The sequence below is a fragment of the Hippocampus bargibanti genome, linkage group LG03 (genome assembly GCF_051943395.1).
Source record: "Hippocampus bargibanti isolate YZ-2025 linkage group LG03, ASM5194339v1, whole genome shotgun sequence".
Taxonomy (NCBI): domain Eukaryota; kingdom Metazoa; phylum Chordata; class Actinopteri; order Syngnathiformes; family Syngnathidae; genus Hippocampus; species Hippocampus bargibanti.
Window position 1 is genome coordinate 14677840 of NC_142736.1, and position 19856 is coordinate 14697695.

Sequence of the window (19856 nt, forward strand, 5' to 3'; positions counted from 1 at the left end):
CCAATATAATTTTTAATGTAGAAACATACATAAATACATGATATACACACGTACATAAATAACGCATTGCAGGATTTTTATGAAATATTTTTTACGTTCATCAGTTGTAAGTTATTTTAGGACCTTTGTGAGTTCTTGAAAGGATAGGTACCAATAATTTTATCGACGTGTATCGTACTTAATTGGAACACAAGAGAAAACAAACAACAAGACTGCTTAGAATTCAGATTTATTAGAAGAAAAACAACACTTAAGGATGAGCAGTATAGAATTTCTTCATTCCTCCGAAGCTGATGGTCAAAGCAAAACTGATGTTTTTGGTTGAATGCGTTTGTCATCCTCTCTAGTAGTCTAGAAAAAGTAATTCCGGAATGATTTATTCTCTTCACAATAAAAATGCATCAGCCGCAGTCTCATTTAATTAATGTTTGGTCACATAAAACTTGGCTACATCTAAAGAGTAGATGGGGAAACGGCCTTGCACAGGGGAGCTTTCTTGCATTTGTTCAGGGGGAGGGAGAATGTCTTCTGGCACTTCCAAATGCCTCTCAAGTGAAAGCGGGCAAACAAGGCAGAGTCCGGACTTTTACACATTTGTGTCATTGCAGCAGGATATGCCCCATGTTCCCTACTGACCATTCTTAGCATGAAGCATTTTCTCCTGAAATGACACATTCACACTTGTAAGTAAGGGAACTGTGCAATGAGTAAAATTTCATTTCAAGTCTTACTTTGAGCATGGCTTCCAGCTTGATGGCATCCGCAGCAAACTTGCGGATGCCATCGGACAGTTTTTCAACTGCCATGCGGTCCTCGTTGTGTTGCCAGCGAAAGTCCTTCTCATCTAGGTGGACCTTTTGTAGACTGCAATCCTTTGCTGTACAAACACAAATTAAATCAATACAGAAATTCTTCACAAGTGTTGCACGGAAACAAAAACTTGACAAAGCGGCACGGCACGTACCTGTTTCAACAGTAAGCGTCTGTGTGACATCGCTGTGGTCCTGGGAGAGTTCTGCAAGTAGCCCCGGAGAGATGGTGAGCAGGTCGCATCCGGCCAGGGCTTTTACTTGTCCCGTGTTTCGGAAAGAAGCGCCCATCACTACAGTGCCATAACCAAATTTCTTGTAATAGTTGTATATCTTCGTCACACTCTGAACGCCTGGTTGGAAAACGGGATGGCGGGGAGAGAGAAAAGAAATTAGGGCAGGGGAATGAGGAAGTTGCCGGAACAAAAAACATATGACACCCCTTGGCTAGCATATAACCATCAGAAAAAACCCGGAGAAGCAGCTAGACCAGACTAGCAGCTGCAAGTTACAAGTTGGAGTTTCAAAAGCAGCCCTCTCTACATGTGCATAATACAATTTTACACAGTAAAACCAATTCAAAAACAAAGACTAGATTAGATCCAGCAATTGAGAGTAAAAGCAAAACTGACAAGACAAAGCCTCCTGGGATAAAAATCGAGTTAAAAAAAAAAGACTCTGTTCATTGTTTCATAAAATTAAAATATGAGGGTGAGGGCACCAGTACCTGGGTCTTCGTGTGGCTCATAGGTTTTGCGGTCTGTGTTCTCCCTATACCAGTCGAGGATGCGCCCAACGAAAGGGGAGATGAGCGTTACATTTGCTTCTGCACAAGCGACTGCTTGTGCAAAGGAAAAAAGAAGGGTCATGTTGCAGTGAACGCCATGTTTTTCTTCAAGCTCTCTGAAAAAGAGCACATTTGCATGACATTTTAGTGGCAATCCAAACAAACGCTGAATGAATTCGCATTGGCCCATGAGTGGTCTGACTCTGGATCACAATCCTGCACAAACCGCCTTGTTGAAATTCAATTGTTTTGCTTTATCCTTTTGAGAGTTCAACCAAAATAAAGCTGATATCAAGTCACACACACACACTCACTTGCCAGCTTGGATTCCCTCCCACGTGGATGACAGCTTGATGAGGACCCGCTCCTTGCCGATGCCCGCTTCTTCGTAGAGTGCAATGAGTCTCAAAGCCTTGGCCACCATTTCATCTTTGTCAAAAGAGAGTCTGTGAAATACAACTGAATTTATTATACAAGTTACCAATAGCATTTGAGGGGAAACACATCCACTGAGTCACACATTAGAGTTCATAAAAGTTGGTACAAGTATGGAGTGTTCAAAAGGTAATACTGGATTACGACTGAGACATCTTACCTCCATTATTTTAGCTATATTTAAACTCTTGTGACAAACTATTGATACATTTCAATGTTCTTCAAACAGATAAAATGTTTGATTGCGTGTGAAGAATAAGCAGGTTTTTTTTCCCTCCCGCTGCCACACTCACCGAACTCTGAGTACACGCTACATGCTGTACGATCATCCTGAACTCTATTTTTTTGTTCTTTCTCATTTTTTTCTGCAAGACCTCACTTCAACCCTTTCTTGTTGTTTGTTTTTGCATTACTACATTACGTCACTTTATATACGTCACTTCCTCACTTTACATATGTCACTACCTCACTTTACATACGTCACTGCCTCACTTTCCAGACGACACTACCTCACTTTACATACAGAAATTACATGTATTGTCTGTTGTCAATTGTATGTCTTTTTAGCCACGTTATAAGTGCCTTGCATGTCTTGCACGCTGGGTCCGAGAGGACATTAATTTCATCTGTGCTGTATGTCATGCATATTAGCATATTTGACAATAAAGCCGACTTTGATACCTTGGCTTACTCCACATTTTGCTCCAGCCGTTGCAGCTTGCCTGGACACGCTTCTTCACCTCTTTTCCACACTCTCCATTGCTCTGGAAAGTTGACCCCAGGTACTTAAAATCCTCCAACTTCTTTATCTCTTCTGCCTGTAGCATCACTCTTGCACTTGGATCCCTCTCATTCACACACATATTCCGCCTAGCTGCGACTGATCTTCATTCCTCTCCTTTCCAGGGCATACCCCCACCACTCTAGTTTCTCCCCCGCCTGTTCCCTGCTCTCGCTACAGATCACAATGTCACCTGCAAAACATCGTCCAATGAGATTCTTGTCGAACATCGTCTGTCAGCCTGTCCATCACCATAGCGAATAAGAAGGGGCTCAGAGATGACCCCTGATGGAGTCCCACCTCCACCTTGAATTCCTCCGTCACACCATCAGCACATCTCACAACTGTCTTAGTCATGATACATGTCTTGTGCCGCTCTGACAAACTTTTCTGTCACTCCAGACTTCCTCATGCAATACCACAGCTCTTCTCTGGGCACCCTGTCATATGCTTTCTCCAGATCTACGGACACAATGCAATTCATTCTGGCCTTCTCTGTACTTCTCTATCAGCATTCACTGCATCTGTGGTACTCTTTTTTTGGCATGAAGCCATACTGCTGCTCACAAATGTTCACTTCTGCTCTTAGTCTTGCTTAAACTACTCTTTCCCATAGTTTCATTGTATGGCTCATCAACTTTACTCCTCTGCAGTTACTACAAGTCTGTACATCTCCCTTGTTCTTAAAAATGGGCACCAGTACACTTCGTCTCCATTCTTTAGGCATCTGCTCACCATCTAAGATCTTGTTGAACAACCCAGTCAGGAACACCACTGCCACCTCTCTGAGACATTTCCATACCTCGATTAGTAAACCATCAGGCCCCAGTGCCTTTCCCCCCTTCATCCTCTTCAGCGCCCTCCTCACTTCATCTTTGCTAATGTTTGCCATGTTTTGGTCCACAACAGTCACATCTTCTACTCTTTATTCCTTCTCATTTTCCCCATTCATCAACTCTTCAAAGTACTCTTTCCATCACACTACTCGCACCAGTTCATACATTGCCATCTCTATCCTTAATCACGCTAACCTGCTGCAGGTCCTGACCATCTTTGTCTCTCTGTTTCGCCAGCCTGTAAAGATCAGTCTCGCCTTCTTTCTGTCCAGCCTAGCATACAAGTCATCCATCGTTCAATTCATATAGAGTACCCTCCACAATTCACATGTTTCCAAGATGGCTAAAGTCAAACTTCAAGAGGTATTTTTTTTTTAAAGAAATTACTTTCTTCTTAACACTCCACCAACCGTAAAGGCCAGGCTTGTGTAGTACGCAACTAATAATTTTATGGACAGATTGCCCAACGTTAATTGTGGAACTCTTTAGTTAGGGTGGCTGTGTGCCTCTTTGCGAATCGCAAATCAGTGCGCTCCCTGTTTATGCTTAAAGATAAGAGAGATGTCCAGATCTTGTCATGCCATCAATGGTTTTATATTCCTTTCCAATATGGCTGCTTGAATAGTAACTATCGTTGGTCATTTAGGTCATGGGCAGGGAACTGCAGCTCCTTGAGAGCCATATGTTGCATTTCATAGATATCTCCCTCTCTCCAGCAAGCCTGATTCAATGGTTCGTAATTGTGTCCGGTTTTTACAGAGCATGCTGGTGGGTGGGTTTGAATGAGGTGTGTTTAAGTAGAGATCAATCCAAAACGGGTAAGATATGGAGGAATCGGAGTTTCCCACCCCTGATTGAGGTCAACATTGGATCATTCAGAAATCCTGAGCGAGCTTCTGGGGTGAGCTGGCTGCATTGACAGTAAATGGGGACTAATGATATTCCTCACAAAAGTTCAAATTATTAGATTAATTTGATTCAAATTCATAATTGCGGACACTGTTGATGATTCACAGACATTCACTCACACACACGCAAAAAAGACTATTTTGTAACTATGTTTGAAGCTTGTAATGCAAATGGTCATAAAGTCGAATTCTGTGCAAGGCATTTCAGGTTTATATTAAAAGTAAGGGGGGGGGGGGAAGCAAGCAAATTGCAAAGGCAAGCCGATACTGTGCAGGAATAAATTAAAGTATTGAAGTGTCACCTTCTGGATTCACGTTCCATATAAAATCTAAGTACATTTTAGAAAATATTCACAGTCCCAATCGGCAGTTTGGCAATATGCGCATGTACCTGGCATCCACCTCAGTTGAGACCCTGCCTGGGACCTTCTTGAGAATCTCGAGACCAAAACTCACAAACAGCTTGTCCATGGTGTTGGCGATCTGTTCCTCCTCAGTTCTAACCAGCAAGGAAAGACACTTTGATCAGTCACTAAATTTGGACATCACAAATTTTGGTTTCAACTGCTTCAGGTTTCTGATCCTCCACATGCCGATTTCATTGAGCAAAAATTTGAGCTTACCCGCCCTTGGCAGTGCCATATTTGATGGCCTGATCCAACAGCTTCTGATAAGCTGTCATTTTAGCAGCAGCTAGAATAAGAGAAGGGTTGGTGGTGGCATCCTGAGGCTTGTATTGATCAATGGCTGCAACACAAGAGGAAATGAAGGGGGTGGGGGAAGAAAACAGGAACATGGGGGGGGGGGGGGGGGGGGAGCACATTAGTCACTGCGTGGGCGGCCCGGTAGTCGAGTGGTTAGCACACCGGCTTCACAGTGCAGAGGTCGCCGGATCGCGTCCCGGTCCGGCCTCCCTGTGTGGAGTTTGCATGTTGTCCTCGGGCCCGCGTGGGTTTTCTCCGGGTCCTCCGGTTTCCTCCCACAATCCAAAAACATGCATGGCAGGCAGATTGAACACTCCAAAGCGTCTCTCGGTGTGAGAGTGACTGTTGTATGTCTTTGTGTGCCCTGCGATTGGCTGGCAATCAATTCAGGGTGTCCCCCGCCTCGTGCCCGAAGACAGCTGAGATAGGCTCCAGCACCCCCCGTGACCCTAATGAGGAATAAGCGGTCCGGAAAATGGATGGATGGATAGTCACCGCGTTTTGCTTCAAAATATTCTACAATATCACAAGCATTGATGATCACGGTGCTTTTTGAAAATGACGAAGCAAATTTACATTCACAAATGAATGACCTAATCAATCGCTATCGACAAGGATTGTTATGCACGTTAATATGTATGACTATCTATGACTTCACGTGTTTACCAACCATTTTCCGAGTTAATTTACAAGTAAACTGCCCACTTGCATTTCAACAATTTATCAGAATTTGAGAATTTTAAGAATGACCCCATCCACATCAAACCATGAAAAAAAAAACATTTGTGCACACACTTAGAAAAAAATGGCCTGCAGCGAGAACATTTTGTCAAACACAAACCAATGACCGAAAAGAAACTCAAGGGTTTCTGAGAAATTGTTGGGATGTATTCATTGATGATGAGCATAACAGACACAATACACTGCTTCCTTTGCACCATCTTGAGTATAAATCTGTCATAGCGTTCTTTTAAAACCGACTAGGGAGGCAGACAAACCTTTTTGATGGAGTACAACTATACAATATAGTGCTGTATCTGATTACAGTTTAGCATCCAAATGTTTAATTCAAGTCTCAGTGATTCACAGGAATAAATGCGCTTATTTGTGCGGTTTAAATACCTGTGGGTAAATTGAAGTTCTCACTACCCCTTATCAGTTGCAAACATTGAAAAATCAACAACAAAAAGGAACAATCCAAAAGAATATCTGTATCAGCAAATAATGAAACCGTTTTATGAGTTCATTTGATATGCTGCACATGCTACATAGACTTCAAACGAAAGATCAATTGAAGATCTCCATAAATGTGAATAAAAAAAAAATAGGCAGTAACAATCTCCAACAGTGAATATAACAAAATGTCATTTTAAAAATGCTGGGTTATCTTTTCTCAATAACCAAAGGAGTGGCTAGCCCAGGCATGGGCAAACTACGGCCCGCGGGCCACATACGGCCCGTTAGGCTTTTCAATCCGGCCCGCCGAACTTGCCCAAATTATAGTACAAACAGTGTCTAAAACTCATGACAAAAAGCTAGCGAACAACAGGGCAGAAAACTGAAAAGTTGCCGGCCCCATTTTTCCCAACTTGAAGCAAAATGAGAGCAATCCCATTAAGAAACATTGTCACAAAGTATAAAGTTTTTTTTTTTAAATCAAGAATGCACCAACTACAAATGCTACTTTGCTTAATTTACGGCAAATGCGCATGGCTGCAAATTTTGCTACAGTAGTCGATTGTCATTGTGGTGCACAATGCAACGTTTGCATTGATTCCTACGAGCCACTAAGCCCCTTTCATAAGTCTCACGTACACTTTACAGTGACGGTTTAATGTAAATTTACGTTTTGTAGCGTCACATATGTTGTTAGCTTCTTTTGAATCTTTTTTCTGGGCTGAGGTTCTGTGCATCTATTTTGGAAAATGACATGCAATTGCACAACTTTATAACGCTTGCGAAAGTCCGGAAGAAAGAAGCAGGCTTCTGATTGGCTGCCGTGCCGAGTATGCAAATTTCAACTGCAGGTAGCCTGTCAGTGTGCTCGGCGACGGTACACGAGTATTGTTTGCGCGTGACGGCGACGGCGTCAAAGGAGAGTTTGTTGAGCGCGCGGTCAGGACAAACCATCTATGATTTGGCGGAATTTAACACAAGTAGGTATTATTGAGCTTGAATATTTCGTTGTGTAATATGTTTTGAATGTTGAAAGTGATTCCATTTTTCAATAAATGTTGATTTCTTTAACTTTGCCCCTTCAATGAAAACTTATTAAAAACAGACGCAATCTTGATAAATCAGAATCAGAATCAGAATACCTTTATTCGTCCCGCAATGGGGAAATCACAGTGCATATGTTATTTTAATCTATTTCCATTTCCTCCTCCAAGTATCTGCGAAATAGTATGTAAACGCCATATTCCTTGAGACAAATTTATTAACGGATCAGGGATATTTTTCACATTTGAAAGACAGTTAATAAATTGGGTTGTAGTGTTCTTACTGTGCTATGAGGTTTGTACACACTGCATTTAAAGGACAACCGGCACCATTTTTTTGTTTCCCACTGACATCAGAAAAACGTTTTATAGCATCTAAAATACCCAAATCAGGCAGGCTGATATTTTTAGTTAAATGAGAATCACAAATAAAAATGACTTCAAAATGAATCCAGAAATGGCCAGTTTCAGAAGGTCCCACCCCCTTGTTCGTGACGTCATGCCAAGACGACTTGCCTTGCTCGAGAATCAAAACAATGGCTTCAGATTCGGAGAAGATGTTTTCTTGTTACTCATCCAGTTATGAATATGACTCAAATAGTTCTGAAGAGGAAAGCATAAATGTTTGCAATTGATTCAAGGAGTCCTCCCATATCAATTCGAGCCGTCAATGACAGCAATGTAGCACCCAGAAAATGCAGAAGATTGCGCCCAAGCTCCGTTGGAAATGGGCTGATTTGTCAGCTGGGAATTTGTGTCAGCGAATATCAAATAGTTGTCTTGGTGCAACACACAACGATTCACCATTGCGTTATTTATGCGTTTTCCTTCTAATTTTGCCATCAACACGGATCAACACGAAGATTTCAGACCAAACAAAGTACCCAAAATGCATTGTGTGTCGCTTTCTCGGTCAGGGGCGATCCATCGTCATCAACTCGAAAACAAGACTTCATGAATATTCAGCGCAAGTCTTAAAACGTAAATTATAGATATATGCTGTGGAATCTTTGTAAAATACACTCAGTCGAAGTCATTTGAAGTGATTTTATAAATGATGGACATAACTTGTCGGAAGGCGTCGGTTGTCCTATAATGCTTTAGGTTTAGTATTTCCGGCCCAAACACTCCCTCCAAATGCTCCTGGCCCGGCCCCTCTGTCAAATTTTAGAACCCGATGCGGCCCGCGAGTCAAAAAGTTTGCCCACCCCTGGGCTAGCCTTTTCATCCAGCACATTTTGTGTCAGCTTTATATTGTGGCAGCCTGAGCAGCAGCAGTCAGAGCTGATAACTTTTATACATCAGACATTTGCATGGCCATTACACATCTAACAATCTGATTGTGGAGTACTTTGGTTGCTTATAAAATACATGAATACTTGGGGAGATATCCCACTTTGCTTGTGTATAAAAATGTAAAAAATAAAATACATTTATTTCATGCACGACACTATTTTTCTATTGTCTTCACTCCAAATTTTGCTGCTATGAATTGTGAATTTCTCCATTGTGAGAAATAAAGGTGTTCTTATCTTAAAATGTACAAATACACGTTGGGTCATTTGAAGGAAATTTGTAGGATCAGCTTGTCAATATGACATTCTATGATTGATAACAAATATGAGCGCTAACATAACTTTTGGATAGCCGTGTAATACACAAGCCTTGGGTGTCATTTTAAAGAAAAAATATTCTTAAAATCGCTTAAAAATAATAGCTGTTGCATACTTGGAGGACTGCAACATTTCCTATAAACCCACGTTACACCACATATATGACTCAAGGAAGTGTCTGGGGTTGCCACATCATTCGGCATATACTGGCATTTTATCATACAAAAGAGAAGTGAAATAAGTAACTTGTAATTGATGAAACAGTGTTACGCAGAACAAAAGTAGTACAAGCCGCTTCCTGTGATATTTGTTTTTAAAAATGGCATTATTTCATTGTCTTTTAGAAGTAAAATTTCAGATGATTAAAAAAGGTTCATGATTAAAAATGTAGAAAATGAGCGGTTTTTGCAATTGTTCTTTTAAAAATAGCAGATGGCACTTTCTGCCCAAATCATAATTTTAATATAAATGAACAAGAAACCATTTGAGTCTTGACTACTTTGTTTGCCTATGACCTGCCATTTTCACTAATAAAATTCCTATGTAACAAAGTTACCAAGGTCTGTACTTGGGCCAGTAATTTACTCACTTGATATTGTGATTCCCAATATTTCTTTTAGCACTACTACTAAGTCAATACTTTAATATCAATTGATTTGCCTTAAAATGAAAATTTACTTACAAATGTTCATCTATATATGCCGGTGAGGTAGTGACAACAAGCAAGGGAGCAGAACAACAACAAAAAATGACTGATTTCATTATGAATGAGATATTTTATGAACTAATTGAAAAACATTCCATTATTTAGTTATCAATACTTGTGACAGTTTAGTTTGGCAGTTTGTGTGAGCGCAATAAATTATGTTTGAACTATGAAACATCCTGGTTCATTTAAAACAGTCTGTCTGTGACATTATTGCAATAACAATGCCTTAATATTAAATCGAATTTAGCCAAGATTATCCAACGACACCAAAATGTAGTCATGGGATTCCAATGTTATTGAGAGGTTGACACAAGACAATGGTTGGTTTGGTTTGGTTTCTCAAATACAGGCTTGTAGTCAAACTGTCACGTCATCCTGACTGCAAGCCTCTGTGAGTTTGCATCACAAGCGAAGCGAATTACTCCACTTATTTCCTCATCAAAAGGCACTGGTGGAAAGTACACAGTGTACAGAAGGCAAACCAGGAAATAAAAACAAAAAGTATATCGTGTAAAACAACGTTGCCACTGTTTTTCCTTGTGCATGCGGTAAATTTCCACAACATGCGATAATGTCAGAAAGTTCATACATTTTACCAAGCCGGACTAAAACTTTATGGAAACTGTCTCTTGAGTCGAGTGCGCAACTAGTACTCTTTATCAGCGAGGGGCATGTCTAGCACATTAATCGGATTACTAAACTTGATACATCACAAAATGAGGATCTTAAACAAACTTGAGCAAATATTAAAGTAGAGAGCTGGTGGAACCACATGGGCCTTGCTCGTGCAATGCTAGCAAGCGTGTAGCTTTGTGGCTTAATTATTGACACGGCGGTCATTCACATTAACGATGGAGCCGTAAGCTAACCGGTTAGCATGAGCAGTTAGTTGCAAGCTGGGATATTACCGTTAAAGTCCCCCGTGTCGGCCACGACCACGGTGTACTTCTTCAGCTGATTGAGCGCCGACTCCATTTTTCGCCGCTTGTCCGGAGACACACTGAGCATGGTGAGGAGGAACAGTGAGCCTTTTATACACACGCAACACGTGAGCGTAAACGGAATGCTAGAGTTACGGGAGCGCGCAGTGCATCCAGGAAGTTGACGCCGGGGACCCGGTGCTGTTTAGCTGTCACATTATCGCGTTCTCATTGTAGTTCTGCTCCGTGATTCTAAAAAACTTTTGTCTTTCGTACATTTTAAGACTATTTATTTTACACGTTTATGTGTTGCTTTTGTGTAAGCGGGTTCGGTAAATGATGCAACTTCTGGATATACAGTAAAGTCTCGTTATATCGATATCGGTTATAACGATAGTACCGCTTATTACGATATTATTTCCATTTCCCTTGCACATTTCTAGTCTTTTTATGTATAATTAGTACCGTTTAGTACGATACCCGGTTGTTACGATAATCCGGTTATTACGGTGCTCCTTTTCATCCCCCGCCGGCCATTTTTGTTGTTTACATCGATATATCCGTCGCGCCATTGGTCAACTTGGTCACGTGTCTTGTTACGTGAGCAGCTCTCCCGAGCAGACGCCATTTTCAGACGGCAGCTCGTGTGTATCAGACGGCTGCTCGTGTGTCTTCAACAATGGACTGTTTTGGATGCCATCAGAGCAATTTCCAAAGCGTGGAGCACGGTGTCCGAAAACACCATCAAGAACTGCTTCCGTCACTGCAAATTTGAAAATCCAGGGTGCAGTGAGGAAACATCTGCAGCTAACGAAGAGGATGACGACAACATTCCTCTTGCAGTGTTGGCTGAAAAGCTAAAAGTCGCCGACATTGCATCGTATGTCGCAGTCGACAAAGACATTGCGACATTCCCAAGGCTCATCAGATGCGGATATCGCAGCGGAGGTCAAAGCCAAGTATGCCACAGTAGATTCCCGTGATGATGATGATGCTGATGACGATGAAGAAGAAGCGACTGAATGCACACCTTTTGCAACTTCGACAAAAGCGTTGCAAGGGGTTGCGGACACGCGATCTTTCTTTGAATCCGTAGAAAATGCATCCGTTTTTTTAGAAACGTTAAACAAGATGGAAGTGTTCATATTAAAATATAAAAATGGGAAGCAGAAGAAGATTGATGACTTTTTTAAATAGCTTACATACATACTAATTGCAGTGTTATGTACATGTACTGTTACATGAATGCAAGCGTTTTTTTGCAACAATGTTTGTTGTTTTGTCTGCTGAAGCGTCATGATTTTGAAAATGACTGTACATTCCATACTGTGCATTAAAGGGCAACCAACATCACTTTTTGTGTTTCTTGAGTCAGTCAAAAAGCTGTTGTAACGTCACAGCTGCGCGCCGGGATTCTATTCAGCCACTCTCGAACGTCACGTAAGTTATGTAAACGTTGCAGTTTTGGTTTTTCATCCATGTACAGTATTTAATTGTGTTGCATCCAGATATCTTTATTGTTTGCAACAATCACTGTTTTTCATATGATTGTACATGCTGGCGTTCGTGGCTTCGTGTGAATAGAACTTGACGATTTAGCATTGGTTGGTTGCATTTTTGAAAGGAAATAGTCATTAAAAAGTGTAAAGACGTTTTTATTTTATGCACAACTTTATTTTTCACTTCACTACTGTACAAAAAACATGTTAGATACGCAATCCATGAACCCAATGATGAAATTACATGCCATAACAAAGATGCCGCATTTATGCACCCCCCCACAGGATCGGATATATCGATAGTCCCGGTTATATCGATATTTTTTCGGATTCCCTTGCGTATCGATATAACGAGACTTTACTGTAGTTGAGGTTCTTTATTAGAACGGCTGTGTTGGTTGGAGGGAGAAGGCAATTGACATGTGTGGCTCTCGTAGGCTCTCATCAGACTGACTTGCAGCAGCGCGCATGCTCATTTGGTTTTTAGCCAGGCATCACTAGTCATTACAGTTTATTCAAGAGAAGTGTAACACTTTTCTGGAACATCTGTGACTATAAATCCCAGAGGGGAGTGAAAACAAATATAACCTATTTTTTTCGCCTGGTAAATTTGTCACTGTTACGAATTAAACAAATTATATTTTTAAGGTTTCACAAAGCAGACATAAACTAGACATAAACTTAAGCGCCGTGCAGAGGTTTAGGGCAATTAAAAGAAAACGCATTTTGAGTCAATACAAGCACCGGGAACGACTGCATGTGGCATTTCTGCAGTGTTAACCCCATTTGCCTTTTGCTTGTCTGACGATCGGCGATTCCATCACCTTCGCTCGCAACAGAAGCCCAATTTATCCAGGTGGGTGACTGTATTATGTCATGTTTTGTAAAATACTTTTCAAGCCTGTTTCGACGAGATGCGTGCCCTGCGAACCAAAATCCGGGAACACAGCCGCAGTCGAAAACGCCGTCATAATCACGGACGCGGCCCCATGAGAGAGCGCAGCCCAGGCCACAATCGGAACCCATCCACCGCGGACCCGGACCTTGGGGCGATCGGGCCAAACAATGCCACGAACCGTACAAGAAGGCGGGAAACCACCCGGACAGGGCGTGAGCATGGCTTCCCACTCGCCTGGCGACTCCGCAACCAGCCGCATCATTTATGTCCACGGCCGGACATTGAGAAGAAGCTGCCGACATCAGCGCTCTTCCCCGTTCTCATGCAGAACGCCAACCGCACCACCATCAAGACGTATGGCCAACGGTTCCTCAACCTCGATTTGGGACTAGTTGCTCCTTCCCTTTCATCTTCATCGTCGCCGACGCCCCTCACCCCATCATTGGTGCGGACTTCCTGCACAAGTTTGACCTGTCCGTCAACATCCGCCGGAAGAGGTTAACTAATGAGAAGACCGGCGTGTCCGTGCACGGTAGCACGGCCAGACCCGCGCTTCGTCTCTCGCACGTTCCATCTCCTTCTTCCTCTTCATTCGTCATGCACCTTCGACGATTCCCCACCTGAACAACCCCAGTCGGACGACCCTACCTGCCCCTCATGACGTTGTTCATCACATTGTGACCACTAGTCCCGCGAACTTTCGCCGCCTTTCCCTGGCAAAACTACGGATTGCTGAAGCCGAATTCAACCACATGCTTCAGCTCAGTATTATCCGTCCATCGGACAGCAAATGGGCCTCCCCGCTGCACATGGTCCCCAAGGCGAAGGCGGGCGACTGGCGTCCCTGCGGGGACTATCGAGCAGTGAATTTCGTCATCGTTCCCGACCGCTACCTTCTTCCCCACATCCACGACTGCGTGTCCTTCCTCCATGGAAAAGCAGTGTTCTCCACCGTCGATCTGGGAAGAGTCTACCACCAGATCCCTGTCGCTAAAGAGGATGTTTCGAAGACGGCCATCACCACCCCATTTGGCTCATTTGAGTTTCTTCGCATGTCATTCGGCCTCTGGAACACCTCACAGACTTTCCAACGCTTCATCGACTCTGTCCTGCGCGGTCTTGACTTCTGCTGTGCCTACGTCGACGACATCTTCATCGCTACCGACTCCCAATGAGAGCACCTGCAGCACCTGGAAACAGTCTTCAAACGTCTTGACGAGCACAGCCTGGTCGTCAACTCCGACAAGTGCGTTTCTGGCCAACCCGAGATCAAGTTCCTTGGCCACCTGGTCGACGGCAAAGAAGTATGCCCACTACCCGACAAGGTGCAGGCCATCCGTGAATTTCCCAAACCCGAGACGGTAACCCAATTACAACGATTCCTCGGGATGGCAAACTTCTACCGTCGCGCACGTCGTCCCAACCGTTGCACATGGATCCCGCACTCCAAACATGCACTCATGCCTTCCTGCGGTGTGATCATGTATGCAAGCCCCTCGAGTCCCCTTACGATGGCCCGTATCCTGACCTCTCCCACGGTGAGAAGACCTTCCGGACTCGGATCAACGGCCGTGAGGATACAGTTTCCATCGATCGACTCAAACCGGCAGTTGTAGAGTACACGTTGCCGCGCTCCCGAACAATGACGTCGGCCGGCCCCCCAACAACGCCCCCCATACCCGGCGATCGACCTTCTTTGTGCCTGGCCTCTCCGTGTGGCCGTGCACCTTTCAACTCTGCACCTTTGATGTCTTTCAAGTGCGTCTCAGCCTGACGCGTTCCAACGCATGCGAATGCATATATAAGTAGCGCCCTCCGTGGACACACACGCACGCACGCACGCCCGCATGCACACACACACACACACACACGCACACACACACACACACACACACACACGCACACGCCACACACACGCACGCGCACACACACGCACGCACGCACACACACACACACACACACGCACGCACGCACGCACACACACACACACACACACACACACACACACACACACACACACACACACACACACACACACACACACACACACACACACACACACACACAGACTCGCAGAGACCCGCACAGCGTCTGACAGAGACCACAGCACGACTTGCTTGACTCCATGCCACAATCAAGCTCTTGGACACATTACGTCTGCATGTGACTTGCCTGTCAGATCTGACAACTAACAACTGAAAACTAACCAATTTACGAATAAAGAGAAACATCAAATTCTTTAATCCCTTCCAAATCAACCACCAGTGCACACTAATTGCTGTCTGTGGAGTAAAAATGAGACCCCTGCCGCTGCAGAATCTTCCCTCCCCAAAAAAACAGAAAACTTCTTCTTTTCCTTTCGGCTTTTCCCTTCAAGGGGTCGCCAAAGCAAATCAGTGTCCTCCATCTTTAGAGGTTTGATCCGCATGTTTGTTTTGGCCAAGCTTTTACATCGGATGCCCTTCCTGACACAACCCTCTGTATTTATCCGGGCTTGGGACCGGCACAAGAAGACATATATCTCTTTGTGGCTACAGAACAAGCAACTTGCTCAGGAAAAGGCTCCCAAACACACAATGGTAAATAATCAATTAGGAACGTAAAACAGTAAACACCCTAAAACAAACAAACAAAAAGTAATGCCAAGTCTCATGCTTAGTCAAAAGCCGTCAAGTAAAAATGTGGTTTAAGACAAGTCTAAAAAAAAAATCAAATCTAAATGTGCTGGTGTGGAATTTTCTTTGTTTTTGTATTTTGCTTGACTATCACCGGCAGAAGAGGACATTTCCACTGTTATGCGCCGTTGTGGGAGGGAATGTAGCCGAGAAACCGATGGAACTATTCTTCGCATTTCCTTTAAATTCATCACAAAAAGAGGTGCACCGTATACATAGCATTTAAAGGACAACCGACGTCACTTTTGTTTTTTTAACTGACATCAGAAAAACGTTTTATAGCATGTAAAATACCCGAAACACGCAGTATGATATTTTTATTCAAATGCTAAACACCAATAAAAATGACTTAAACTGTCCAAAATCTGCAAAAAATTGAGCTGCGAATTGGGCATTTTCAGAAAGTCCCGCCCCCAGTTCGTGATGTCACGCCAAGACGTCTTGCATTGCTGAAGAATCCAAACAATGGCTTCAGATTCGGAGAATATGCTTTCTTGTTACACATCGAGTTATGAATATGATTCAAATAGTTTTGAAGAGGAAAGCATACATGTTTGCAATCGATTAAAGAATTTATTTCGTGCCATTTTGAGGCAACATTGGGGGGAACTGTCTCACCCCAAAAAAGAGGCACAAAGTGGCGACCTCCATTGGCCACCTCCGTTTCCACAGGCTGATAAATTCCTTATATGGAGCTTGGACGCCCTCTTCTGGCGGCCTTTGGGTGCAACACGAGGTTGTCAGACCAAACAAGTACAGCAAAATACATTGACGTGATGGAAGGACTGCTACAATGTGTCTTTTTTTTCAGTCAGGGGCGTTCCCTTAGTGACGTCACGTACGGACTCGTCACCAACTCAAAAACAAGACTTCCTGAATATTCAGTGCGAGTCTTAAAACGTGAAATATAGCTATATGCGGTGGAATCTTATTAAAATAGGCTCAGTAGAAGTCATTTGAAGCCATTTTACAAATTATGGACACAACTTGTCTCTGTAATATTCCACATGTTCTGTGAATTTGATTTTATAAATGACCACACGCGGTCCAGAAGTTTAGTGGTTCGCATGTAAACTTCACAGTGCAGGGATATCGGGTTCAATTCCAGCTCTGGTCTCCCAGTGTGGAGTTTGCATGTTCTCCCCTTGCCTGTGTGGGTTTTCTTTGGGTCTTCCGGTTCCCTTACACATTCAAAAAACATGCATCGCAGGCTGATTAAACACTCCAAATTGTCCCCCGGTGCGACTGATGGTTGGTTGTTTTTTATGTGCAATTGGCGGGCAATCGGTTTACGGTGTCCCCCGCCGACTGCCCGAAGACAGCTTGGGTAGGCTCCAGCACTCCCCGCGACACCAGTGAGCATACAGCGGTTCGGAAAATAAATGATATAATAAAACTACCACAGTGTCTTCACTACGGAAGAGGATTAGGGCCACTGAAGAAAAAAAAATACGGTTGGCAAAATTCTGATTTTAATCTCAGAATATTGACTTTAAAGTCAGAATTCTGACTTTAATCTCAGAATTCTGACTTTAAAGTCAGAATTCTGACTTTAAAGTCAGAATTATTTTCCTTGCGACTTTAAAGTCAGAATTCTGACTTTATTCTCGGAATTCTGACTTTAAAGTCAGAATTATTTTCGTTGCGACTTTAAAGTCAGAATTCTGACTTTGTAACGTTCGTGGAGCTATTAATGTTTGGCCTCGTCAGCGTGTACAAGACGTAAGTGTGGCTCGGAAGAAAGGACATACAGTAATGTCATCACCTATCGACTTTTTGCGTGGCCGAGGAGTGTCGGAAGACATCCTTTCTCTTTTGGAGGAGCAGAGGGTGAGTAAACAGTGTGTTGTGTTTGTTTCGTTTAATGGCTGTTGTGTCCATAGTTAACGTGCTCCGCGTAGCTGATAGCTCCGTTGCTAGCGCGAATATCATAAATAGATGCACCCGCTTTACAGTCGTGAATAAATAGAAAGTAACCATTTAAGTTGGTACTATGTCACCGTGACGCCACATAACGTTGTTTTTAACAACACCACTGCTGATTTCGCACCCCATCGTGTGGAAGACAGAGACAGAGAGTCACTGTGAACTCATTGTGAACTGAACACACTTGATTAAACTGTCGCGTCGAAGAAAGTACAGTACTGTATGCGCACACGACCTTTATTGTATTTACTTTTAGACTGCTTCACGAATATGAAGTTACTTACGTTTGTACTAACACTATCATAAGCGAAAACATTGTTAAAAACAACTATATACAACAGGCATACTGTCATACAGTCATGTTTTCAAAATGCCCACTGGTGTTTTTGTCAGATTGTAATTGTCATCTTTCTTTTCTTGTGCAGATAAAGTGACTGATGGAGGGTGCAACCCAAACAGTGGCTGAAATTCCAGATTTGGATGACTTGATCAAGCTATGCTTTAGAATTGGATTCAGCAATAAGGAAATACTTGCAATTTTATCACATAATGCTCAAATTATTTTAAGTGTTCAGACTCTGAAAAGGATATGCAAAAGACTAGGTCTTTTTCAAAGAAAGAACCAATCAGACCTGGGAGATGTGTTGGCTTTTGTCCAGCACGAGATCCTGACGAGTGGACAGATGCAGGGTTATCGTTGGCTACATCTGCGTGCCATTCACAACGGATTTGTTGTGTCACAAGATATAATGAGACAAATTATAAAATTGGTTGACCCTGTAGGCGTGGGAATAAGAAGAGCACGACGCCTAAGACGGTGGCAGTACAACTGTCGAGGGCCAAATGCTCTTTGGCACATGGATGGCTATGACAAATTAAAACCCTATGGGATTGGCATTCATGGCTGTATTGATGGGTTTAGCCGGTATGTGCTCTGGGCGGAAGCCTATACCACAAACAGTGACCCTAAGGTGGTTGCAAGTTATTTTATAAAAACAGTTTCATGCGTCGGTGGATGTCCAGAGAGGATCCGTGCTGACAGGGGCACAGAAAACGTTTGTGTCGAACAGATGCAAATGTTTTTGCGTCGGAACCACTCAGACAATTTTGCTGCGGAGAAAAGTTTCCTCTATGGAAGAAGTACAGCCAATCAGCGCATTGAAGGGTGGTGGTCCACCCTTCGCAAACAGAGTGTACAATTTTGGATGAAAATTTATTTCAAACTCTTCAGGATGATGGCCACTTTACAGGAGATTTTCTGGATAAAAGTCTTATCCGGTTCTGCTTTCTTAATCTTGTGCAGGTCAGGTAGAATAATGTTTTTGGGCCTTTTTTCTTTAATTTTATAAATGGTATAAATATCATCCTCAAACAATGCTGCTTTTTGTTCAGGACGAGCTGGATGAAGTTGTGAACACGTGGAACTCACACAAAATAAGACGAAAATTGCACAATGATACAGCTTCCGGTCGACCAGTGATCATGTATTCATTTCCTGCGATGCACAGTGCCGAGGATCAATTAAAACCTGTTGGAACGGAAGAGATCACTGCATGTATGGAAGAGTGCACGACAAAAGGCGATTTTCCATGTGATGAAACTGTATTTGAACTGTGTTGTCTGCTTATGGAGGAAAATGAATGGCACGCACCATCAGATCCATTGAATGCGAGTGACTTGTATGTTAAGTTGAGAGAGGAATTACTGAAGTATATTTGACATGTGTACTGATGCAATCTTTGGACTTTGTACTGATGTGAAAATGAAACTTCAAATTTACTCCACAACCAGTTGTGTTTTTTTCGACTCCTCTCAATGGCACTCTTCAGCGGTAGGTTGGAAGTTACATAGACATTTTTAAAATTTTGCCATGGCTCCAGCATGCCCTGTGACCCTTGTGATAGATCACAAGTGGATGGATGTCTTAATCGTGTTATAAAACCTCTCCATCCATTTTCTTATCTCCTTATCCTCAAGAGTCGTGAGGTGTGCTGTATAGCCTATCACAGCAGTCATTGGGCAGTAGGCGGAGGACACCCTGAACCAGTTGCTAGCGAAGCGCAATGCACAGATGAACGACCACCAGTGCTCACAATGACAAGGACAATTTAGTGTGTTTTCCTTTAACCTGACACAT

At 43.0% G+C, this 19856-nt stretch overlaps 2 protein-coding genes across 2 annotated transcripts; one reads left to right on the forward strand and one right to left on the reverse strand.

The window, feature by feature from the left end:
• Nucleotides 1-213: 213 nt before the first annotated feature.
• taldo1 (transaldolase 1) lies at nt 214-10869 on the reverse strand. The gene is made up of 8 exons (XM_088992148.1): nt 10710-10869; nt 5180-5303; nt 4948-5055; nt 1911-2042; nt 1537-1712; nt 965-1162; nt 732-877; nt 214-661 (listed from the first exon to the last, which is right to left on the reverse strand). The coding sequence occupies exons 1-8, from the start codon at nt 10807-10809 to the stop codon at nt 629-631; spliced, it is 1017 nt and encodes a 338-aa protein (XP_088848274.1). The 5' UTR covers nt 10810-10869; the 3' UTR covers nt 214-628.
• A 6524-nt stretch (nt 10870-17393) lies between these two features.
• LOC148900437 (uncharacterized) lies at nt 17394-19500 on the forward strand. Its single transcript, XM_088993243.1, is given in 4 exon segments — nt 17394-17623; nt 18145-18927; nt 18930-19022; nt 19112-19500. Coding segments are annotated over 3 exon segments (1191 nt in total). The 5' UTR covers nt 17394-17623; nt 18145-18156; the 3' UTR covers nt 19439-19500.
• The last annotated feature ends 356 nt before the right edge of the window (nt 19501-19856 follow it).

Coding starts and splice junctions, on each gene's coding strand:
- taldo1 (XM_088992148.1), bottom strand. CDS start 10,809: ATGCTCAGTGTGTCTCCGGACAAGCGGCGAAAAATGGAGTCGGCGCTC. Junction 2,043..4,947: donor TCAACTGAGGTGGATGCCAG/GTACATGCGCAT, acceptor TGTATTTCACAG/ACTCTCTTTTGACAAAGATG. Junction 662..731: donor AGCTGGAAGCCATGCTCAAA/GTAAGACTTGAA, acceptor GTGTCATTTCAG/GAGAAAATGCTTCATGCTAA.